General features: G+C 40.4%; 1 protein-coding gene across 2 annotated transcripts in view; it reads right to left on the reverse strand.

Moving 5' to 3' along the window:
- Positions 1–24,854, reverse strand: part of LOC121150345 (contactin-associated protein-like 5) — a 544,128-nt gene that overhangs the window by 53,017 nt on the left and 466,257 nt on the right. For both annotated transcript variants that reach the window (XM_040971192.1, XM_040971191.1), the window contains exons 15-19: positions 22,401–22,528; positions 22,067–22,237; positions 16,553–16,771; positions 10,473–10,712; positions 1,769–1,993 (exon numbers count right to left, since the gene is read on the reverse strand). In XM_040971192.1, coding sequence (XP_040827126.1) covers positions 1,769–1,993; positions 10,473–10,712; positions 16,553–16,771; positions 22,067–22,237; positions 22,401–22,528 — 983 coding nt within the window. The remainder of the gene's footprint in view (positions 1–1,768; positions 1,994–10,472; positions 10,713–16,552; positions 16,772–22,066; positions 22,238–22,400; positions 22,529–24,854) is intronic.

Genomic DNA, 24,854 nt, shown 5'->3' on the forward strand with positions numbered 1-24,854 from the left:
GAAGTGGTCCTAGCAGCCCCACTTCCCATCCAGCTACCTGCCTGTGGCCTAGGACAGCAGTTGAAGATGGCTCAAATGCTTGGGACCCTGCATCTGTGTGGAAGGCTTGGAAGAGGCTCTGGGCTCCTGGCTTAGGATCATCGCAGCTCTGGCCACTGTGGCTGCCTGGGGGTGAATCAATAGATGGAAAATCTTTCTCTTTAGGTCTCTCCTCCTCTCTGTATATCAGCCTTTTCAATAAAAGTAAACAAATCTAAATCAATCAATAAGGCCAAAAGTTGTGGCTTGGTTGGCTCATCCTCTTGAGTCAAGCATCAGGACCCCATATGTGTGCTGATTCTAGTAACAGCTACTCTACTTTTTACCTATCTCTCTCCTTGTGGATTGGTAAAGCAGCATAGGGTGTTCCAAAGCCTTGGGACCCTGAACCAATGTAAGACACTGAGAGGAGGCTCCTGGCTCTCAGCTTCAGTTCCATCCACTCTGGTTACTTGCGAAATAAACCAGAAGTTGGAACATCTTTTGCTGTCTCCTTTTTTTCCCATAGAATCTGCCCTTCCAATAAAAACAAATGAATATTTAAGGAGTAATGAAATTACATAAATAAAGTGCTGTACCTTCTAGGTTTGTTTTTTGTTTTGTTTTGTTTTGTTTTGTTTTGTTTTTTTGCTATGGCTCGGCACTGTCCATGAGATTATGTAACAAAGCCATTGCTGATTTTACACTCTATGCCTGGCCAAACAATTATCCTCCTGGCAGTGTTTGATTCATGGTGTCCTGACCATGGGCTTTATCTCAAGCCCCCACTCTTATGAACGGAGCTAACTAGTGCAGGATGAGTAGCTGCCACTTCCTGACGTCATAACCAGTGATGCTCAACACTACTGAGGGAGGAGAGCTCTGCCCCGTCCTCATGCTGGTCCTCTCAAGTTCCACTTTGTCCACGTGCTTTCCAAACCCTGACACTTTTTTTTTCTAAGTTAGAAATGGATGACTTAATCTCAAGATCCTAGATTCTGTTAAGTATCGTGCAAATTAAGAAACTGAATGTTTTCAAATACTGTGAAAACAAGCACATAATCAGTCCAGAAGTCTGAATAATAATAATGAATTTCATCTTTGGGAGAGTGAGTGAGTCTATTAGTTTATCAGTAGGGAATAAATGCCCTGAATTTATTTTATTTGTGAATTTTACATCAAGTGGCAATTATTATAAAGGGAAAGGGAAAGACTTTTTTTTTCATTTGTGAAGTGGCAGCATTACAATTTTGTCAAAGTCTTGAAGCTCATTCTTCAGAACAATGGTGCAAAACTGTCCAATGCAATTTATATTCATATATTCATATATATGCATATATACAGGTAAAAGCCCCAGAATTATCCATTCTTCCATGTTATGATCCGCATATGCTCCTTGTCAAGGCCTAGATAAGACACCTATTCATACAGCCTGCATTTACACTAGGCGTTGAACACCATTCAGTAATGACGAATGCAGGATCTATGTGGCAAGTACCTAATGGATTCCAGCAGAGGGGAGACAAATTAAATCAATGCATTTGACGCAGGAGTGGAGAATAGACACTGGCCCTGAACACCAATCGCAACTCATCAATGTAAAAGATAACAAAGGTTTTTGCCCAAGTCTGAAAATGAGCTGCTCAGGTGGGTACTCATGACCTGCACTGATGCTGAGACCTGGCTGGTGGCAACAGACTCTCCAGCCGAGCATGGCTCTCCCATTAGGCTCGTGGCCATTAGCACTCACCATTCTTGCAGATCAGAATGACCAGGAAGTCCTGAGAGGAATAATTAATGAAGAGCAAGAGGCTGGGTGCCCGACCAGTCACGAAGCTAAGAGCAATGTTCTGTTTGGATGGCGCTGCATCTGCGTAAGTAGCTGTAGACGAGAGACTGTGGTTCTTGGTCACTGGGTAGGGTTCTTGAAACGTGTAAGTAACTGATGTCCCAGCCTCAAAAACAGCAGAAACTTCTGCAAAACATAAGAGGAAAAGACACACTCAGCAGAACCATAATGGCTTCCTTATTTTTTTCCTGGGCACCAGGTCCTCTTTAAGGCAGCTTAGCAAATTCAGCATGTTTTCCTCCAAAATTTTTGAAAAGGCAAGAAGTATTTTTTTAATTATTTATAAATGTAAAAATAGAGTGTTAAAGAGATTAAACAAAATGACATGGTTTGAGGAGTGTGGGGGCGGGCAGCTTCTTTTGATGTTGGAGTTCAGTTTGCACACGGAAGATGTGTTACTGGCAAGGTGACTACCACTCCAGCAAACAAAGATGCAGTGCCCCTGCTCACAGCATAGTGCAAAGAAAGGTTAATAGATACTGTGTTCCTTGTAAATCTGTGATGCTAACAGTTTGTGTTTCTTGATATCTCTGGAGAATGAATACACTCAGACACTGAAGGGGCCAGGGGTCATTCTATATGGGGTTTAATCAAGGGTAAGAACTGTGCCCTAAAGCAGGTTTTATGCTAATGCTCCGTGCGTGGTGCTGGCACCCATAGGAATGCTGGTTTGTGGCCCAGCTGATCCACTTCTGAATCCCTTCCACTGTGACCTGGGGAAGTGGGGGGTGATCCAGGTGCTTGGGCTCCTAGACTGATGTGGAAGATATAGAAGAAACACCTGGTTCTTGGCTTTGGATCAGTTCATCCCCAACCACTGTAGCCATCTGGGGAGTGAACCAATGTAAGGAAGATATCTTTCTCTCTCTCGTGAAGATTAAATAAAAGCAGTAAAAAATAAAAATATTAAAAGTTGCATGTTTATGTATATTGACATGCAGAATGGAAATACTAGTTCGTTTTTACTAAAGCTTCAGAGAAAATGTTCTGCATTTAGTATACATATTTTTTCAGTGTCATTTCCAGCCATACAAACATGTGTCAGGCATTGTGACAGTAAGGATTGTGATTCAGCCTCAAATTGACTCCAGTAGTTCCCTTCAGTGAATTTCCTTCACCATAAATTTTAAATTACCATTCCCTACTTACCAGAATAAAGGACACTAATTTGATATTTTGGGGTTTGTTTAAATATATGTCAAGTTGGGCACTTTCTTATCAGCAGTAGTATTATATACATATAATTAATGTATATATTATAATGTATATATAACGTACATATATAATGTATAATACATATACATGTATATATAAAGCATACATATGTACATAACTTTTCATTATAATTAGGATAAGTAAGTAAAAATGAAAAATAGCTTATACTTAGTAATGCCAATCCCCATTCCTACTGTCCACACTCTCTAGCCTCAGTGCTAGTTATTTGTAAAGCTTAGATATTGTTTGTGTGTATATTAAACTAAATTAAGTAATTCACCTTTCCTGTTATTCTTCCAGCTTCTTACACTGTATAGTCTAAGAGGCTAAACTTTCTGCTAGAAGTGACTGAGTGATCCATGCATCCAATACTGCTGATACAAATAGGTAAAAGAACAGCTTGAAGGTAATTACCAATCACCTCAACTCTACCCCAGGCCTCAACACCCTATATGATCACCAATGCTTCATTGCTTATCTGTGGAAGAAAATATGCTAATTAAGCAGCATATATTAGTCAGAGGGTAAAATACACACGTAACCAATGGGCATCAATGGAAGAGATCAGAAGGTGTTACCATAATCGATATGGTTATTTTTAAACGATGGACAATCTAAATACAGGGAAGCTCTACCTTCTCTCCTGTTCCTCAAATCTCCACAAAGAATGATGAAAGTGAATGTCTTCCTGCCCCTTCTGCTCTTTCTCATCTAAAAAGACAGATGTGAAGTCCTGTTTGCTCACCTGCTCAGAAAAATGGACGCCTTGGGAAACCGGAAGCTGACTTTCTTCCAACACACTGAATTTCCCAGTCTCCTGCCTCTGAAACCTGGAACTCTTCTTCCTATGTTTAGACTCTTCTCCAAATTTCATTGTTCCTTGTTGAAAAGCTGTTTAAGGCCAGACACTAAGCCACCATTTTGAGTAACTTTTCAATCACGTGGTATCCACTGCACATCTGTATGCACATCTGTATACACGCACTTTCTTTTCTCTTATTAACCTGGTGTGACAGGAGTCGTGTCCCAGTCCCAGGGAAGAAATGAAGTCCCACATCCCAAGTCCCATTCAGAAGTTAGCCCTAGGCTTGGTATCCAGGGAGAGAAGACAATGGCTCCTGGAGTGTGATGTCACTGAGGCCCAGAGCAGCCTGGGAAAGCCTGAGATGAGAGCTCAGTAGTGATTGGTCCTTGAAGTGTGGACCTCTAGGGAACGAGGAACAAAAGTGGCCTGAGAAGAGACTCTGACTGGCTGGAAAGGAATCCTGTTCTGCCCACCTCAGCTCTCCTGGAACCCTTCTCAGCCTCTGCTTATGCAATATGAATGGAGAGGACTTCAAGCTTGGCATGTATGCAAGGATTATAGAGCAAAATCTAAAAGCACGGAGCACACAAGGCTCTAAGCCAACTGTATCTGGCCTTAGTAACAGTTTTGGAATTAGATTTAGAATGAGAGTAGCTAAAGCCCAGTGTTGAATAATGAGTAAGCTGGTGGCTAATATGAGATTAGTGAATCTGTAAATAACTTACAAAATATCAATCTAAAAATGAGGAAAAGGATTAGAGATTTGATCACTGATTGAACACTTCATAATGCTAAAATATAGCGTTACCTTTTTAAATCACATAATTACATGATAACGATGCTGTAAAGATGTGTTTTTCATGAGTCCATATCTTTCAGTAACACATGGTATAATGTCTGTGGATTAAGGGATATTATATACAGAAACCGCTTTGAAATAACAAAGGAGAATCATAGGAGGTGACTATACAATCACAATAAATTTGTCACAAGTTGGTAATTATGTAAACTAACCAATGTAGATAGCAGTAGATGTTTAAAGGTTCCATAATAAAAATTGGGGGAAAATTATATTTATTTGGCAGGAATACAAATATTAAATATATTTTAAAAATTTTTTTAAAGGTTAACCTTTTCATGTGAAAGATGGCGTTATAAAGAGAGAAAGGGTGAGATAGAGACATCATTCATTGGTGCACTCCCCAAATGGCCACATTAGCAGGGGCAGTTCCAAGTTGAAGCCAAGGGTCAGAAGCTTCATCTGGGTGCTGCCTTCCAAGGTGCAGTAACAGGAAACTGGATTGGAAGTGGAGCAGCCGGGATTCAAACTGGTACGTGTATGGGATTCCAACAGAGAAGGCAGCAGCTTAAACTGCGGTATCACAGAGCCAGCCCCCAAATCAAGCAATTTTTAAAAAGGAGTTTTACCAAATGCATTGAGAGTCAAAATGTATATGCCATTTTTCATAGAAATTCTTTAGGACATTCAGCCATACTGGCTTTTATAAAACTATACATAATCTAAAGGCCCCAAACAATAATCAAAAGAAGCATTTAGGAAGATTTTGCATGCCAGCAACTGTCCTCAAGCGCTTCATGAATGGCTAGTCGTCTTGTAAATGACTTCTTTTGAAACACTCCTATGTTGTCTGTTTTATAGATCAGGAAGTCAAGGAGCCGTGAGGCTGAGTTACATAATCAGTGGTATATCATAGATAATATGGTGTAAATGAGTCAGAATCTGAATTTAGATAGGTTTGGTGGCAGAAGGGCAAGGTTACTCTGCAATGTACAAGGCTCAAGTGATAGAATGGACTAAATTTAAGAAAGCAATTGTATTACATAGAATCTACTACAATAATTATACATGACATGTGCATATGTATATAAATGATATGAAATATCTGTTAAATAAAATTACATTAAATCATTTTATAAAATTTAATAAAATTATCATTGTCATTGAGTCATTAGATTGGGCTTTACAAAAAACGGTGCACAGAGAATGTTTCAACATGTAATACAGAAATACAAACAGATGGACAGACAATAATAATTAAGAGTCATTTCAGATAAAGCAGCTAACAGCAGCTGCAATAAAATTAGACTAAATTCACAGCCAGACCATCTATGAAAATGGTTGACTAATATCCCCAAAGAAGGATAGTGTTCAAACAGAACATTTCAGCACAGAAACTGTAAAAAAAAAATGGTGCTTGTGAGCCTGAGCAACTGGGCCTGGGGATGTGTATTCTCTATCTGCTTTTCTTAGCATTGTGAAGCTGCTGTAAGGCTGGCATTCCAATTTTTTGAGAACACAGGCTGATCAGAGGGGACAGCGAATCTGCACGGAAGGGCTGGCTTCGTTGAATGATCCAACACAGACACAGTCATTGTTGGTCCTAAAATGCTTGTCATCCATTTTCTCTCAAGTATTAGAACATGCTTCCCAACAACAGTAACAATAGCAACAACAAAAAGAAAAACAAGAACTTCAAGTAACTCAAAATAATTGGAGAGAAGACCTACTGACAGATTGGAATTTACATTAGTCCTTCAAAGAAAACAGTACACAGTATATTGAACCAAATAAAACTGTTTGACATTTCTCTACAAGCTATAGGCACAGGCAGACTTTCTAGAAAATTAGTCAAGATCATGGACCCGGTGAAGTAATCTAGGGGCTAAAATCCTTGCCTTGCATGTGCCGGGATCCCACTGGGCCCTAGTTCTAATCCCAGCAGCCTAGCTTCCCATCCTGCTCCCTGCCTGTGGCCCCGGGATGGTGAAAAGCCTTGGGAGTCTGCACCCACTAGGGAGACCCGGAAGAAGTTCTGGGACCTGGCTCCAGACTGGCTTAGCTCCAGCCATTGTGGCAACCTGGAAAATGAATCAGTAGACAGATCTTCCTCTGTATATACCCTACTCTCTGTATAACCAAATTTTCAATAAAAATGAGTAAATCTTGAAAAAAAAAAAGCAAAGGTAGTCAAGATCAAAATAAACGGAACTACACCAAACCAAGAAGCTTCTAAACAGCAAAAGAAACAATCAACAAAGTGAAAAACAACAAGCAGAGTTGGAGAAAAATCTTTGCACAATACACAAGAGACACGGGCCGAATACCCAGAATATGCAAAGAACACCAGAATAACCATAACAACAAAGCAAACAAACCAGTCAAGTAATGAGTGAGGGAAATGTGCAGCTCTTCAAAGGAACAAATCCATGTGGCCAACACCTCAAACTCCTTAGCAATAAGGGAAATTCAAATAAAAACATTGAGATTCCACTTAATTTCAGTGAGAATGGCACACGTACAGAAAACTGCCAACACTACCTGCTGGTGAGGATGTGGGGGAAAAGGAATCATACTCAACTGCTGGTAGGATTTCAGGCTGGTACAGCCATTATGGAGGTTGGTTTGGAGAATACTCAGGCAACTGAGAATTCACCTACATATGACCCAGCAATCCCACTCTGGGGAATATATCCAAAGGACCTGACATATGAGAAAGCAACTTGAACCCCTATAGTCATTGCAGTACAATCAACAATTCCAGAAACATGGAAACAATCCAGATGCCCTCTGAAAGAGGACTGGTTGAAGAAACTGTGGAACATCTACACTATGCAATACTACTTAGCAACTAAAAGAATGAAATTCTGTCATTCTCAGACAAATGGGCTAAATCGGAGACCATTATGCTAAGGGGAATGAGCCAACTCCAAAGGACAGATATCCTATGTTCACAGTAATATAAGTTTCATGGACAACACAACACAAAATTAAAAAACAGGGCCCGGCGCGGTGGCGCAAGTGGTTAAGGTCCTCGCCTTGCATGCCCACGATCCCATATGGGCACCGGTTCTAGCCCGGCAGGCCTACTTCCCTTCCAGCTCCCTGCCTGTGGCCTGGGAAAGCAGTCGAAGACAGCCCAAAGCTTTGGGACCCTGCACCCGCGTGGGAGTCCTGGAAGAGGCTCCTGGCTTTGGATCGGCATAGCATCGACCGTTGCGGCTCACTTGGGGAGTGAAACATCAGACGAAATATCTTCCTCTCTGTCTCTCCTCTCTGTATATCTGCCTTTCCAATAAAAAAATAATAAAAATAAAATCTTTAAAAAAATTAAAAAACAAAATAATAATAAAAAACGTTTGTAACCCGACTACCACAAATCAGGGAAAATAAACAGAAGACATCTCTACTAAGGAATGAAGGTAGACTCCCAATGAAACTTCTAAGTATACCCAGACAAAAAAAAAGTTACAATCCCTACCACTGATCATAACAACGTCACGCCCAATGCAAAAGAAAAAAAAAAAAGGTGAGCCATTTTGATTTTGCTTTCATCTCTAATTTCAAGTGGTTTTACTCTACTGATGCTTATCGTTAATATGGCTGATGGGTTGTTTTGCTCATATTCTTAGAGAATGGCTCTATCTTGCTTCAATTTGCAGTTCTTTGGGGGGTCAAATCTAACTTTTTATGTGAGTTTTACCTTTTCATACTTCCTATTCATTTGTGTCTTTTTCAAAAAGTCCTTGTGTTTCATTAGCTGTTCATCGTAAGAGACTTTTTAATTACTTGTAAGCACCCAAAGGCATAAATGTCCCTTTTAACACTGTTTTTGCTACATCTCACGGTCATTGCTGTTCTTGTTTTTATTGCTATGTCTTCAGCGCTATATGTGTCATGCGATAGCATCAATTTCTACAAGTAGGTTTTAGATTTTCCCTTCCACCACTTTAGCAACACCTTGGTCATTTTGTACCATGTTATTTAAATTCAAGTTGATGAAAATTTTCTGATCTTCCCCCTGTAATAGACGGTGTTCACTCTCTGTGTATTTTAGGGGTGTATAATAGAAGTGTAGTGGAAACTGATATGTTTAGATATAGAGATATAGTACAGTGTGTCTCTCTGCATCCAGACCAAAGATGGACTCCCAGTAAGACAGTTGACAAAATCCTGACAGTAGGATGCTGGACACTTTGACATTTTCCATGCCTACAATGTTAGGAAACAATTCAATAGAGGAATGATGTTCGTGTAGGACCTTCCACTGTAATACTCTAGGAGAAATCAACAAGGGAGGGAGAGTGGGTTGAGGAGGGGGCGGGGTGAGTCCCAGAGTCTATGGAGTTGGAACATAAAAAATAACACATAATAATAAAAAAGAAGTATCTGGAAATTGGGTTTTAATGAATTAACATGAATTATTCACAACTGTCTTGATTGAGTGCAACTCAAGTGTCACAGTAACTAAAACATTTTTAAATGACTTAAATGCTTCTCTTGAAATATTGCTCATATTCTTTTCTCAGCGAACTTCTTCTAATCAGTAAATTTAAATTACAGAGGAATCTTACAGTGGACCTACTATTTTGTCTTCCTGTTTGAGAATCACAAGGAGTATTTGAAGACACTTCAAAATGTTCGTGGGGAAAAGAGAAGGAAGAGCTACGCTGATCTCAGTACAAACAATGTTTGAAATCTGTACAATTTAGTATTATACATTATTATTATACATGCTCGGTGACTTTAGTATTATACATTCTCAATGAGCTTGGCCTGAGCCTTGGGCATACAAGGGGTGAATTAGCAGATGGAAACTGGCAATATCCCTCTCTGTTTATTGTTGGCCTTATACCTAACAAACAGGCAAGTAAATAATGAATGTAAAATCAATACGTAGAATTTAAATAAGTCTTGGGTAACATCCAGAGAAGGAGTTTTTACTAGACATTGAATGTTATTTTTACTAATGTCCCCATGCTTTTTTGCAAATATCTATATCTATATAGATATATACATATTATATATATATAAGTATATATATATTTTGCATTTTTAAGATTGCTCCAGGATTAGATTCTATGACCCTTTGATGACATTATAGATTAAGGGACAAAGCAGAAAGTATCACTGTGTCTGTTACTAATAGTCGCTGATACAACAGCCTTGAGAGTTCACCACTTCCAGCCCTCAGGTGCCTTCATAGTCATCAACAGTGTACTGTACTGTAATTACAAACCCAGTTCAACTGCACCTTCAATGGAAACATGTAATGATAATGAGTCTGTGCAATGAGGCTGAGTCTCTCAACCGAAGGAAACTGAGGTAAATGATGAGGGCTTGTCAAGGCTGCGGGTGTTCTGTGGCCTGACAAAAGCAGCTTGAATGTGCTAGAGCATTTACACAAAGGAACAACAATGTGCCTGAAACTGACATTGATATGCAATACATTAAGCCTCCGCCAGCTGATGTCTCATATCAGAGAGCTCGCATTCAGAGCACTGGTTCAAGTCCCAGATGCTCCTTTTCTGATGCAGCTCCCTACTAATGGGTTTCAAGGAGGCAGCAAGATACAGCCCAACTACTTAGATCCCTTTCTATTGCAATGGGAGAAATAGGCAGAACTACAGGCTCTTAGATTTGCCTGCTCCAGCCTTGGATCCTGGGGCTATTTGGCTAGTCAACCAGCAAATTAATCTTTCTCTCTCTGTCTTTGTCTCTCTCTCTATTTGTCCCTGCCTTTTAAATAAATAAGACTAATATTTTAGCAACCATATCCCACATACCTTTGTTGCAAAAGGGCCCTTCGTATGGTGAGCTGGTGCAGTCACACAGGTAGCCTCTGTGCCTCTCCACACAACTGCCTCCATTGTGACAGATGCTACCATAGCTGCTGCAGTGGCCAGGGCAGCCAGGCCTGACCCCAGATGTGCCTTTGGCCCTCTCCTCCAGGTCCAGTTTCTTCCCATTCACACGTAAGGAGCGAATACATCCTTGGAAGCCTTTCTGCCTTGATGATGAGCCTCCTAAGGGCAAGAAGTAAACAGACAACCAACTTTTAGTTTTAGAAGCCATTGATTTTAGGTTTAACACATGCTGGTCAAGTTACCTGTTGTTCCATTACCAAATTGTGCTGAATTTTTTCCACTAACATACAAGGAGCTTGGGAAAAATATCATTCTAGGCTGGGATCTGCCAACCCTTCCCCTAAAAGAGAGATAGCCTCTGGTTCTCATGGAGGCCTAAACTTTGTAGGCCATAACAGCACATTCTGATGTCCAAGTCCATAACAATGAAATAAAACAGGTTCCAACATGGTCCACAATAGATTTTACTCGATCAGAGGCTCAGCATGGGATTGTTCCTTTTGACAAATTTAGAAGCAGGCTGCCAGGCTCATCATAGCAGAACCACTTCTTAACGCTTACACAGCAGAGTGGAGACCAGGGTTAGATTCCAGCCCCTGGTTTTGGCCTGGTCCAGTTGTGATTGCTGCAGGAAGCTGGCAATGTGAAATAGCAGGTGGTGGCATCTTTATCTGCTTGTATCTTTCTCTCTGCCACTCTGCCTTTAAAATAAAACTAAATAATCAGAATAATTGATAGAAAGAGAAGGTGTCTCCACTTAATACAGATTAGGACCCTAACCCACTGTTGGCTGAACATACATCTTGAGGTTCTCAGAGACATGGTTTGAGAAAAGGGTAGAATCAGAGTTTCCTGAGTGTCTCATTCCTACTGCAAACAAAGAATACCACCAGTCTAACTGTTCTAACTAACCCTACCACTCTAATGCCAGGAAAAAAGTGACAAGACACAATGAGGCAAAGTATTAAATGAGGTCCCATGAGCAGGTATCTATTTGGCACTGGGATTGCTCAGAGATACCAAGGAAGTCACCTCTTACGAGTGCACATCACATTCCACATTCTTTGTTATGTACTCACTCTTCAAACTGCTGCTATGTTTCTCAATAACAATTGATAATCCCTGTGTGACATAACTCACATGCTAGTGCCCATCCAAATCCCTTGAGGGAAACATATTTTGGTTTGGTCATTTGCTAGATAGATTTGATAAAGTATGCGCACACAGAGGGTTCAAGCAGGACACATGTGAGTCTTCAAGCTCTACCGAAAGTGCTGATGGAAAGGAGAAGGCAGAAGGGAAGAAATCAACGACAGTGCAGATTTGCCTTACGTTGTCTGCATCCTTAGCACCTGTCAAATTGTCATTCACTTCTAATTCCTTTTCTAAAATATTACCAGGTATTAGCCTACTAAGTTCTCAAATACAGTGGGTAACCATGGAATGCGTCACATGGAAATTCCCATTATTTCATTGTACAGGACACTATAAACATAAAACGGGAAACAAGACGGCTGGGGCCAATGTGGTCGTGTATCTTGCTAATTCTCTGCCTGAGGTGCCAGCATCTCATTTGGGTGCTGCTTCGTACCCCATACTGATGTCTCAACTTCTGTTCCAGTTTACACACAATTGCCTGCAAAAACAGCAGAGGATGATCCAAGGCCTTTGGCCCCTAAACCCATCAGGAGATCTGAAAGTAACTCCAGGCTACCAGCTTTGGAACAGCCCAGCTATGGCTGTCCTGCCATTGGAAGATGAAAGAACTCCTTCTGTAACTGACTTGCAAGCAAATAAGTATTTAAAAAGAAGTGAAGGAGGAAATAAGATGGTACATGAAAAAGCAGTCTAAGAATTTCTGAGAAAGGATTTTTGGTCCAAAGATCGATATCCCCTTAGCAGGGAAACAGGACTGCACTTCTGGTGTTGCTCCTGTTTAAAAAGATTTATTTATTTTTATTGGAAAGATGGATCAGATTTATGGAATGAAGAAAAGACAGAGTGAAAAATCTTTCATCCATTCCCGAAATGGCAAGAGATGAGCTGATCTGAAACCGGAAGCCTGGAGCTCCTTCCAGATCTCCCACAGGCTTGCAGCGTCCCATGGCTTTTGGCCATCCTCTACTGCTCTCCTCTACAGTAAGCAGGAAGTTGGATGGAGAGTATGGCAACCAGAACATAATCCTGTGAGGATTTAGCCATCAAGACATCATGCCAGGATGTGATACTGCTCTTAATGCTAGTCCTGTGCTGATGCACATGCATTGGGTCATACGGACAAGAAGGTAACTGGAAACCAGGATGATGAGAAGGCTCAAGCTATGGGGCTGCCTTTCTAAAACCACATCAGTCACTAGTGAGACCCCTTGACACAGCACTGAAAAATGGATTCAGATCATTGCTATCAGATACACAGAAGTCTCCTATTTGGAGCAATGATTAAACTCTACTGTATCAGTTTGTCCGGTTCTGATAAGTGAACCTTAAGCAGGCTGGGCAGCCATGCCCAAACTGCATATCCCTGTCTTGGTCCTGGTAAGAAAATCTCCTTTTACTCATAAACTAAAACAGTTACACGTAGAAAGAGATCACACAGGCATTCACACCTCTTGTTTCATGGAGACTGTGGACGGTAAAGGGGAGCATTTATGCGGACAAGCGATTGCTATTTTTCATCTCCCTTATCTTTCAGTCTCTCCCAAAGGTGGAGTTGAGTAACTCTTTATCTGTCTAGTTAGTGTCAGTTTTCTTGTAGCAAAGGTGAAGAATGCCAGAGGTGAAGAAATCCATTTACCTATGTGTGACTTCAGTCAACACTTTTGCAAATGGAAGGGAAGGTGATGGAGTTGAATTTCTGGAAGAAGAAATGCACTTGTATTGGTTTGAAACACACTGTATCTGATGGCAGTGTCCCTAACTAGGGCATGTCTCACTTCCAGATGCTGACAAAACTTCATGATATGATGGCATATGACCTCAGCTACACAGTGAACCGAATCCCACCTTTTTTTCTGGATGGTTTCATCCTCTACAAAAGTGGGAAACTAGACAGCAAGTTCCAATTTTATTTAGAAACTAAAAATAAGATCCTGGAAATAAATCCACCATCCCATCACTATAAACACATTCATGTATACACGTGAAGAAAACACAGCATGTTCAACAGTTCTCTGTATTTTTTTTTACTTTTTCTACTATAGAGGATTGCTTGAAGTGTACATCTGTTGTGAAATTTAGCTATGATAAATGACACTAATAGTATGCTAAAAATTTTATACTGCACACTTTGAATTCTCAAAGAAAAAGGAAGATGTTCTGAATACTCACATCTAATACATCAAAAAAATTGTAATAAGAAAGACTGTTCACAATCAAAAGTCATATTTTATTGTGCAACTCTAGGAGGAAGCCAGATCTGGTGACTTGGCCGCCAGAATGTAGCTCTGCATCCCCAGATCCCAGAGTAAGCTCTTATTAGACAATTCCAGGCAGTATCACAAATAAGTGGTTATTCTACTTCATCATTCTCATATGTTCTTTTACATAGTTTCTTTGAGTACACAATAAAAAATAATTCACTCATCGTCTTGACTTACACTCTTCTGGACAACTCAGACCATTAGTGGACAAGAAGAATTTTTAGGAATGACTTATCAGCTGGCCGTGGGCATCAAATCGGTACATTATGATTATGTTTCCTTGGGTTGAGTATGAATAGACTCTCAAAATCTTTGCTGCTATCCTTCAGAGCCTGTCTTAGAAAACCTCAGTGTGATAGCCTGGTATCTAAATCCTCACTTAGCAACCACCAGGATACCATATGGGTGCTGGTTCTTGCCCTGGCTGCTCCATTTCCCATCAGGCAACCTGCTTATGGCCTGAGAAAGCAATAGAGGATGGCCCAAAAGCCTTGAGACCTTGCACCTGCATGGAAAACCCAAAAGAAGTACCTGGTTTCTGCTTATGGATCTGCACAGCTCTGGCCATTGTGGCTATTTGGGGAGTAAACCAATGGACAGATCTTTCTCTGTATCTCCTTTTTGTACATCTTCCAATAAAAATAAATAATAATAAATAAATAACCATTTTAAAACTCAGAAAATATCTATGTGTCAGTTCAATAAATGTTTACCACTTGCAGAGAAGTATTCCAATTCCTGGAACCCTCATTGAATACAACACAGCAGTATCGATGCCTGTTCTTTCATGAACATGCTCAAGAAAAAAATTACAGTGCTAAGAACATACCTGAGGCAAATATCAAGAACAGAAATGAATATATTGCTTGACCACCTGTATCCCCTAACACAGTGCCCAAATTTCAGTTCCATCTCCATTCCCAATCACAGCTTCCTGCTAATGCACACCTTGAAGGGCAGGCACTCAGTGATGGCTCAAGCTTTTAGCCACCCACGTGAGAGACCCAGCTGAATTCCACAGCTCCTGGATTTGGGCTGGTCCAGCCTCAACTGCTGAGAACATTTGGGAAATGTACTAGTCTGCCTGTTTTCTATAGCCCTCTAAATAAATAAATTAAATGAACTTCTCTAAGTTAAATAAATAAATGCATTTCATTCCTAAATTGATGCACTAGCGTCTTTTCCTTCATTCTACTATCCCTTTCCTTCCTTCTTTATTCCTCACTTTGCTTTTCTTTCTCCATCTCCATCTTCTAGCTCTTCTTTCCCTTTTCTTGTTTTCATCTTGTTTTTCTTCCCTCCCTTATTTCTTCTCTCCCTCTTTTCTTCCTTCCTTCTTTCCTTTCCCTTCCCATTCCTTTCTCTCCCATCCCTTCCCCTCCTATACCCTCCCCTTCCCTTTCCTTCCCTTTCTCTCTCCTTCACTCCTCTTCTCTCCCTTCCTCTCTCTTCCTCTTCCCTCCCCTCCCTTCCCTTCCTTTGCCTTCTCTTCCCATTCTTTTCCTTACCACCTTAAACCAAACACCTTGAAAATGGACACAGGCAGCCACAATCAGATAGCATGCATATTACTCCTCTGACAAAATTGCCTCCCTGATACAGTGGCTTTCAGTCCAGATCCCTTTTTCCCAGGATGAGAAAAGATTTGCTAACACTATGAGAAGAAAGCATCAATCTATCACTGACACTTTGGGGTATTTCAACTGCATTCTCTCTGCTCCGGTGCTTTCTCACCACATTCTCTTGCTCATCCTGTTCGTATTCAGATATCTGGAAGAGCTAAATGGTTTCATAAAATTTTGGGGAGCATCACAGTTTCAGGGGCCCTAGATGGGACCTGGAACATTCCTTGTGGCTGCTCAACATGACCCTGTCTGGAGATGAAAATCCACCAGGAAACACAGATGACACCTCTTCCTTTCTATTTGCACAAAGTTCACTATAGATTCAGTCTCATGGCCAGAAGTGGCCCTCGGTTTGTATAAACATGCTGTCCAAGGCCAACTCTCAGTCTTACAGAGGAAGTACACAACATCAGTGTCTGCTTGAGGGTCATACACAGGTATGTCAGCAACCTGACAAGAAGCAGCGAACAACTTTCCTAGTTTAAAAGGAGTAACTCTTCCTTCAGCCATATTATGGCAATACTAATCCCTTTGAGGCAGCTCAACTTATTGCATCAGACTTTCATCAGTAATTATCAACAGTCAAGAATCCCTGGAAAAGACAGCCCACTCACTTGAGCTCTGCATATCTTGTGGTACACAGAGTCAATTTCTAAGAATGTTTATGAAGTATATTGAAGAAAATCCAAAGGAGTTCCTGAATATGTGAAGATAATGTCCCCAATAAAAAAAGACAACATAAGACCCCAGGGTGGGCAAAAATTGGTGGATGGTGAGCATAATCTTGTATTGCTGTGATCCATCAAAGATTTCGCAGAATCATTTTTATGATTCTAAGACTGTATGACATATTACAATCATTCCCCAGGCCTAAAATAAGAGGGGGTTTTCTTTACACCCACACTGTGGTCTTGTACAGTCACTTGCACAATGGGTGCCTTAAGTTGTCTCCTACCTACAAGCAATTGGCTGTTGAGCTGCGGTTGGAAATGGCCGTCCTCAGTGGTCTCTCTACTGCTCCTGGGGAGGTTGTCCACCTGCAATGAGGCCTTTTTGAGGCCCCTCTCAGCCCAGACATGGTGCCACTGATTGTCATTCAGAGGAGAAGGAGACTGGACGACGAGCAATATGGGTCCATTCCCAACATCAATGGCAAAGGTGACCTCAGAAGGAGCTGAAGTCGAGAGGGAAACAAAAAGAGGAATGAAGGGAGTTGTTACTATATAGAAGACAAAAACATCAGACTGGATTGGAGAGAAACAGTTGTAAGTCAACATTACAGTGCAGGGTACTTCCTGCAAAACCTCTGCAGTGTTGAAGTCACCACTAGTTCTATTGACCATTACATACTAAGTGTGTGTGCGTGTGTGTGTGTGTGTGTGTGTTTAATTGAATTTTACTCTTCAAATTTAGGAATCTGAACAGAGATCTGAGACATATGCATTGAGGCGTGGTGTTTTGGGGTCTCCTCCACCTTCCACTGTAGTCTCCTGATTGCCTGTAATCCTGGGGCCAGCTGGACAGCTCCATTTCTGCAATCTAGAAATTCATGCCCTGGGAGGTACAGGAATATCCTTACATCTTATAAATATACATGTTAAAAACATTTATGCTGTTCCCATAAATAAAATGAGTAGAACACAAGCTCAGAAGTACAACGTTCCTATCAGTGATGATGTCAACAGCCAGCAGCGATACTTACAGTCAGATCCAATATTGTCTTCATCCAGGTCTTCTGTCATAACTTACTCTCTTTACAATGACTTATAAATTGCAGAAGCCAGGTGTAAAAATACTAAAAGTGAGGAGATAATGATGAGGATGGTATTGGTGGTATTACAATGGATGGTGTCAGGGGTGCTGATCACAGTGATGGTAGTGATGGAAGAGGCAATGGTGGTGGTAATCAGGGTGGTAACCATGGTGTGAAGATGGTGATATGACAGTGCTGGTGGTGGCGATGATGAGAAATGCAGTGTGGACATGAAGATACATCCCTCAAGAGAGACAGATAGGAGACACTGTCCAATAAGGATGGTCAGTTTTATGCCAGATATTATGCTAAGCAGTGACATTGAATACTCTTGTTCTAATTCTCAAAATGAGCACATGGGGGAAATACCATTGTCTCTATTTTACAAATGAAAACAAGAAAAACTAATGTTCAGAGAAAAACTTTGCTCACAATTTTCCCACTGCTAAAAAAAATCTGATTTCAAAGGCATGGCCTGTTGCCATTCTGCTCTTACAGCTCCAGTCATCACGATTCCCTAAATTTGAAAGAACATGTATGTTCAGTACAAATGAGAGCTGGCACATCAGTCACTGTGAGCGACTGGGTTTGCTGTGTGCCAGATCTTCATTTCCTGCTCGTTCCTTGTGAGTGACCCCTATTCTTACTTCCAGACAAAGGGAAAAAAATTGATTTACTGAATTATTGTACACATGAAATAATAATTATTAAAGACATCAACAATCAAATTTCTCCCTGGTCTAGTCTGCCTCATTCCAAGTGTTTATATCCTAACAAAAAACCAGTCTCAGGATAGAAAGCCTCCATATGCAACATTTCTAATGCTGAGAGCTTGAATCCCTTCCCTTACTGCTGAGCCCTCAACTTAAGGAGAGTTCATGAGATGGGGCTGAAGGTCCAACATGGTAGGTGGCTAAAATCTGCACCTTGCATGTACCGGGGATCCTATATGGGGACCAGTTTTAACGCAAGTGGTCCTACTTCCCATCTAGCTCCCTGCTTGTGAGCTAGGTAAGCAGTAGAGGATGGCCCCAAGCCTTGACGCTCAGTACCCAAGTGGGAGACCTGAAAGAGGCTCCTAGCTCCTGGCTCCTTGCTTTGGATTGGCTCAGCACCAGCTGTTGTGGCCACTTGGAGAGTGAATCAGCAGAAGGGAAGATCTTCCTCTTTGTCTCTCCTCCTCTATGCATATTTAACTTTCCAATAGAAATAAATAGACCTTTATAAAAACAAAATATGTAGCTGAAATGAATGAATTCTGAAGGCTCTGGATTTTAAGGCACTTTAAACACAACTAAACAAAGCAAAAAAAAAACCAAAAACCTCACCATGCCTGAGTTTTTTACTCTATAAACTGGAAAAAATAAGTAAACACACACACACACACAGTGCTTCATCATCATGTTGTTAATACACAAATTCTGAAAAAGTTCTTAGAACGCTGCCTGGCAAGTAGTTTCTGCTCAATTAGTAGTAGCAGTAAGCACTTCTCCCACACCACATGGGCTGCCAGGCAGTAAAGAACCGAAGTAAAAGTTTCTGGTTCAGACCACCAATAAAAGCTTGTAATCCCACATGCAATATGATTGACCATGCACTTGTTTCTTTCTGAAAAAACACAGGTACAGACCAGTGAGACTCTTGGAGAGGAACATTAAGGGATTGGGCAAATTCCTTTCTGCAAGGTTACTCCTGTGACTTTTAAGGTCCACCCAGCATGAATACACGGTTGTATGGCAATCTCTTTACTGCTTTTACCCTACCCCACTAGTCTGTAAACAGCCTTGGCACGAAGAGCAGACCACAGTGCCTACTGGGGAAGTATCTTCATGCCTGCTCAGCACTCCTTACAGTACTGAGCCTGAATTCAGTAACTGTTTTTCTTTTCAACTAATTCATATTGCAATAAAGAGCCCCTTTGAACTAATATTTATTAAGAACCTGCCAGAACGTTAGGATAAGAAATCGAGAGATTATGTATTAATGACTTAGGGAATAAGGTAATGATATACCCTGCATTAGCTCACAATCAGTGCTAAGATTATAGCTACCTAAAATCAACAATTTTTGTATATTGAAAGAAAAAAATGAATAACATATACTAATTCCTTATATATTTCGAGGCATTTCTTAGAAATTGTAATATTTCAACCTTGAAAGTCACTTGTAAAAATTACAACTGATTTCTCATGACTAATACCATCTTTCTGACAATATTCAAAATCTAATTTAGAAAATTACCATTCTTTAATTCCTCATTGGCTTTAGAGAAAATCTGCCCCATTCCTAAGCATAGAAGTGGCCCTAGTAATAACCCATCTGCAATGTTTGCTGTCTTGGCCAAAATCATTTTTTCATGAGTTCTTAGGAACTAATGATTAGTACACCAAGGCGTTGACTGGGAAGATCAAGCAAGAGGAAACTCTTTATTCATAGGCTGTAACCATCCCACAGCAAGGGCTAGCTTTGGAGCAGAGTAGCTTATCAGATGTCGGAACAGAAAGAGAAAACATCTACACTACCAATCATGCTGTGCAACTGGGAAGTCCAACCAGTCCTGCGTCATCCAGCATTAGCCACATGTCCCAGCATCAACACATACCTAGGGTCTTACCGATCAGTTCAGGAATGGTTTTATATTAACACTGTTCACATATATTTGACTGCCATCGGGCAGCATGAATGTGTACTGCAGGAGTGCCCAAGTGCTCTCTCTCACACATCAATAATGAAGGGAGGAATAAAATTCACACAGGGTTTCACGTTTCCCCACGGTTTTCCTACTGTGTCATACTGATTGTCAGAAACCAGAGCCTAAACAGCCTTCCGCAAACAGTTCCTGTCTCTTTCACAGTCCCATGTGGAACAGATTCGCTGAGACTTGCCACAGGCTAATCACAAAGATGCATAACTCAAATGTCACCTTTAACATGACCCAAGAGGGAATGGAATAGAAATTTTAAGGAAGCTTGATGTTTCCTTTCCAGCAATTTGAATAACTCCACCTGGGAAGCTGATGCTCAGAAATAACGTTGGGGACGGCACTAAAATCAATTCAGAGTCACCGCATCTGTCAAAGGCCGTTTCCTCTACAAGCCACTGTAGAAATATCTTGCTATGAGTGCTCTTTTTACCTGCTAAAATTACAAAAATGAATGGAGACATACTTCCTAAATATAAGAAATACAAGATCTTCCACAAGTCTTGGGGAAATTAATAATATCAATGTTAATGTTAATCATATATAATTTATTATTAATAATGATCATTTTACTGATAACAATAGAAGAGGGGATATATGAAGTCTGGCTGCAAAATCTGATGCATTTGTAAAGTAATCCTCACCAGTTCATTAACGAAGACTACATTAATGGCATGTGTGGATTTTAGCTTATTTTCAACTTTATAGCATCTTATATCAAATGCACCTTTTTTTGTTTCATATAAGGCAAAGAGCAAAATGCAGAATGACATAGTACAAGCAAACTGGATATTGACAGGTATTAAACACTAAATTTTCACTGATTATATTGTTGTAATATACTGCCATGACATTTGCCGCTGCTTTAATGGATCAAAAAGCTGTTCTGTGTGTGTGTGTGTATGTGTGTGTGTGTGTGTGTGTGTGTGTGTGTGTGTGTACACTTGCATTGCACATACGATATCCAATAATCTTTCATTTTATCATTTCTTCATTTTATCATTTGATTGCTATTGTCTATAATCTGTATGTAACAAATGATGTTAAAAATAAACGATCTACGCTTACATCAGATTTGCTCGATAAATCACTTTTTGTTATCATGTAGCAGAGAAAGCATAACTTTCATTGGGCTATCACATTCTCCTAGTGGGAGGAGCTGAATCAAGGAAATTAGTTTTGAAGTAAAACTACAGTGCAGAGTTCAACCCAAAAAAAGAGGCAAGAAGGCACCATCATAATCATTTCTGCTTTCCATGTGAAGTATTCTGGCATGCAGAAGCCTAAAGTCAGAGATAAGACATACTTGTCGTTTAGAGAACAGACACTGTGATAGGAGTCTTTAGGCAGTATTGGAATGAACACAGTAGGCTGCCTTGTAGGAGTGGGACAGGAGTGAGTCCTTGATGGATCATGTCCACCTCACCCCATTGGGAATCTTTTCAGTAATTGACTGTACCGACCGACACTGCTTAAGCACTGAGTACTTCCTCAGTGAATGTGTAGAACATCCCCAGAGAATGCACACAACAGGAAGTCTCCAGTCAACCTTGTTTCCTTGCCCCTCATAAGGGGCATATAAAATCCCAATCCCCCAAAACACTGAGCAGCCATTTCCTCCATGTGGTCACTGCACCACATAGAACTGTTCCATCAGGCTCTTCCCAGACTGTGAAACTTTGTTGAGACTTATTGTTGAAGAACTATGCTATGGCAAAACAGTAGAACAATGGTGGGAAGGGTAGCAGGTGGAAAGAGAAATTCCTCAGCCTAAGGAAATCTACAATGAAAAATTAAAACTAAATAAGTAATTTTTAAAAAGAGTCTCTCTCGAGTGTGTATGATCACCATAGGACTTAACAGTAAAGCCTCAGATGAACATGCAATTATCACTGTAACTTTGACCATGTTTCAGTGAAAGTAATTTGACAATATATACACGCATGTTTGGTAAGGATAGGAGTTAACGTGTTTAGATGACTAGTGAAATTACATTTGTAAAGGAGTGCACTTACAACTCATTTCCAGTCTGATGAAAACTTTCATGCTAAGATTTTCTAAGAAAACTCCCGATAAGTCTGTGGTTTTAAAGAAGAAGGAAATGTCGGCACTGGATTCCACTTGAAAAGTAGGAAAGTGGAGGTAAGACGCTTCTGTGTCAAATGTGACCGCATTCCAGAAGTGTCCTGCAAATAAGAAAAGCCTTCAGCATGGGCCATCAATTCCCATGGGACATTTGGACTGGTTTCCACGCTGGGGTACATTGTGGGGGGGAAAGGGATAAGGGGAAGAGAATCATCATGTGATCATACGATGCAGAGAGAAAGCTGCTTTCAGCATTATACTCACGGTCACCATAGCAACGCAATGGACCAACTCTCCAAGCAGCTTCTGAGTTGGATGTGTTGGTACCAGTGATAACGATCTGAGTAACAGGCAAGTGGTCTTTGAAAGAAAGCAAGCCAGTATAATTTGTCCTGCAAAATAAAAAAAAATAATTAAAAATAGAGGATAAGATATGGATGACCCAGGGAATCTCTTCCAAGACTGTTTGAGACATGATTCTGCTGGTTGCAGTAGTGCAACTGTTTCAGAGATGTAACAAAAGGCCTTTCATCTCTCAGCAATATGTGTGAAAGGCTGGAATGCCAGTGGCTTTCCACTTTACCAAACAGAAGTGGATTTTACACCTTCTTAAACGTGTTTGTAAAAGTACAGTTAACAAAGGTTGGTGCAGCTCCTTGCGACTGAGAGCATCTCACCTGCTGGATGTAGTGATAAAATAACATTTAACACTCTCCCTTTCCCTTCAAGAGCCGGACTTGTTGACGGTACAAAGGCTGAACTGACTAATCCTTGACCTTTCAACACCAACACCCCATTTGGGCACTGGCTCATGTTCTGGCCACCCCACTTTCCATCCAGTTCCCTGCTTGTAGCCTGAGAAATCAGTAGAAACTGGCCTAAAGCCTTTCTAACATGCACCCACATGGAACACCTGACAGAATTTCCTGGAACCTGGCATCAGATTAGCTCAGCTCCAACTGTTGCAGCATTTAGGGAGTGAATTCATGGATGGAAGATCTTTTTTTCTCCCTCCTTATCTCCGTAAATCTATCTCTTCAATAAAAATACATCAGAAAAAGAGAGAGAGAAAGAGAGAGATTGTGAGGCTGTCTTGTCAGTAAAATGATAATCAGAAATCCAGCATGAAGATCACTCCAAAACCGACCCAGGGGGGTTCACCATTTTTAGCTGCTCATCATCTTTTAGCTCTAGGTTATAAACAAGATATTATAGTGAGGGCAGAACTGTGATATTTTCATTGAGTTCTCATTTCAAAGATCTTGGTTTTTTGGCTTGTTAATTAGAGTTGAGTAGTCAATTTCTCATAAAATGGCAAGAAAAAGGAGGTAAAGCTATTGCGTTTACTTTCAAATTGTATTTTGAGAACTGTGGTAAGAAGTATACTGTTTGACCCTGAGTAAAAATTGACATCAGTATTGATTTTGAGACAGATATACACAGAATTAGACTTTTTTTCCCCCTAACACAGTATTCCTATACACAGGTTGCCATTAGCTCAAATTTAAAAGTGGGAAAGTACGAGGCTCAAAAGACTGGAAGACTACTGTAAGGTCATGTCATGCAAAGTTAAGGACCAAGTCACATGCTGGAGTCTCCACATCCGGAAAGGCAGAGCCCTAGAAACCTGCACGCATTTGTTTTGGAATCCCCGCTCCAGGATTCTCTTTGTAAGTTGTACGTTGGATAAGCAATTTCATTTGTGACCGCTCATTGTGCTGTTTCAAAATGAAGCCAACATCTACCTGAGAGTATTATTGAAAGGATTCAGAGAGATTGTGTGCACTCACTTAGCATGGTCACTGACCTGAGGCAATCCGTGAGAAAAAGGCAGTGGTGATTCCTATTCTATTTCTCTCCCCTTTTCTCATACCGGTCTGCAGCCTTAGGCAAGGGAGCTCATCTTTTCTTGTATGTTGTTGTGATTATGCACAAGAGATTGTGTGCACTCCACCACATACGGGAAATTCAGCTTTAACGTTTGGTACTTAACTACTGAGATTTTTGCAAAACCTCATATTAACTCATCTTGAATATGAATAAATAAAATAACCACCTGTGTGACTACTTCCACAATCCATTCACCGTATCATGCATGAATACAGAATCTTAATCACATTTTTGATTTTCAGATTTTGGCAGCATATTCACATTTCTTTTTTTATTTGTAATTCTTTTGCCTTAGGGAGGATTTATTCAAAATATAAAGAGTCATGCTAGCCAATAAGAAGATAATTAAAATATTTTCAAAGGAATTTAAAAGGAACATCATGAAGTAACTCTTCAAAACTTCTCATTATTATTTTATATCAAAGGACTGTAAATTGAAATTACAATGAGATACAATAATTAAAATTAAAAAGTCTGAGAACATAAATGAGCATTATAATTAGATACAAATGGATCACTAGAATATTGATAAGTTGGGCATGATGCAAGTATTTTGAAATTCAACTAGATAATTTCTTACACCTTTTTTTCTGGTAAAGATTTATTTTATTTTCCTTGGAGAGACAGAATTACAGAGGAATAGACACATAGGGAGGAAGACTCTCCACCCGTTTAACCCAACTCCCCATGGCCAGATGTTAACTCCCATAACTGGAGCTGAGTTAATCAAAAGCCAAGACCTAAGATCCTCTTCTGGCACCCAAAGACGTGTGCCATCCTCCACTGCCCCCCTCCCAAGTCACAAGTACGGAGATGGATCCAAAGTGC

The sequence above is a fragment of the Ochotona curzoniae genome, unplaced genomic scaffold, assembly GCF_017591425.1.
Source record: "Ochotona curzoniae isolate NIBS_2020 unplaced genomic scaffold, NIBS_Ocur_1.0 scaffold_4953, whole genome shotgun sequence".
NCBI classification, from domain to species: Eukaryota; Metazoa; Chordata; class Mammalia; order Lagomorpha; family Ochotonidae; genus Ochotona; species Ochotona curzoniae.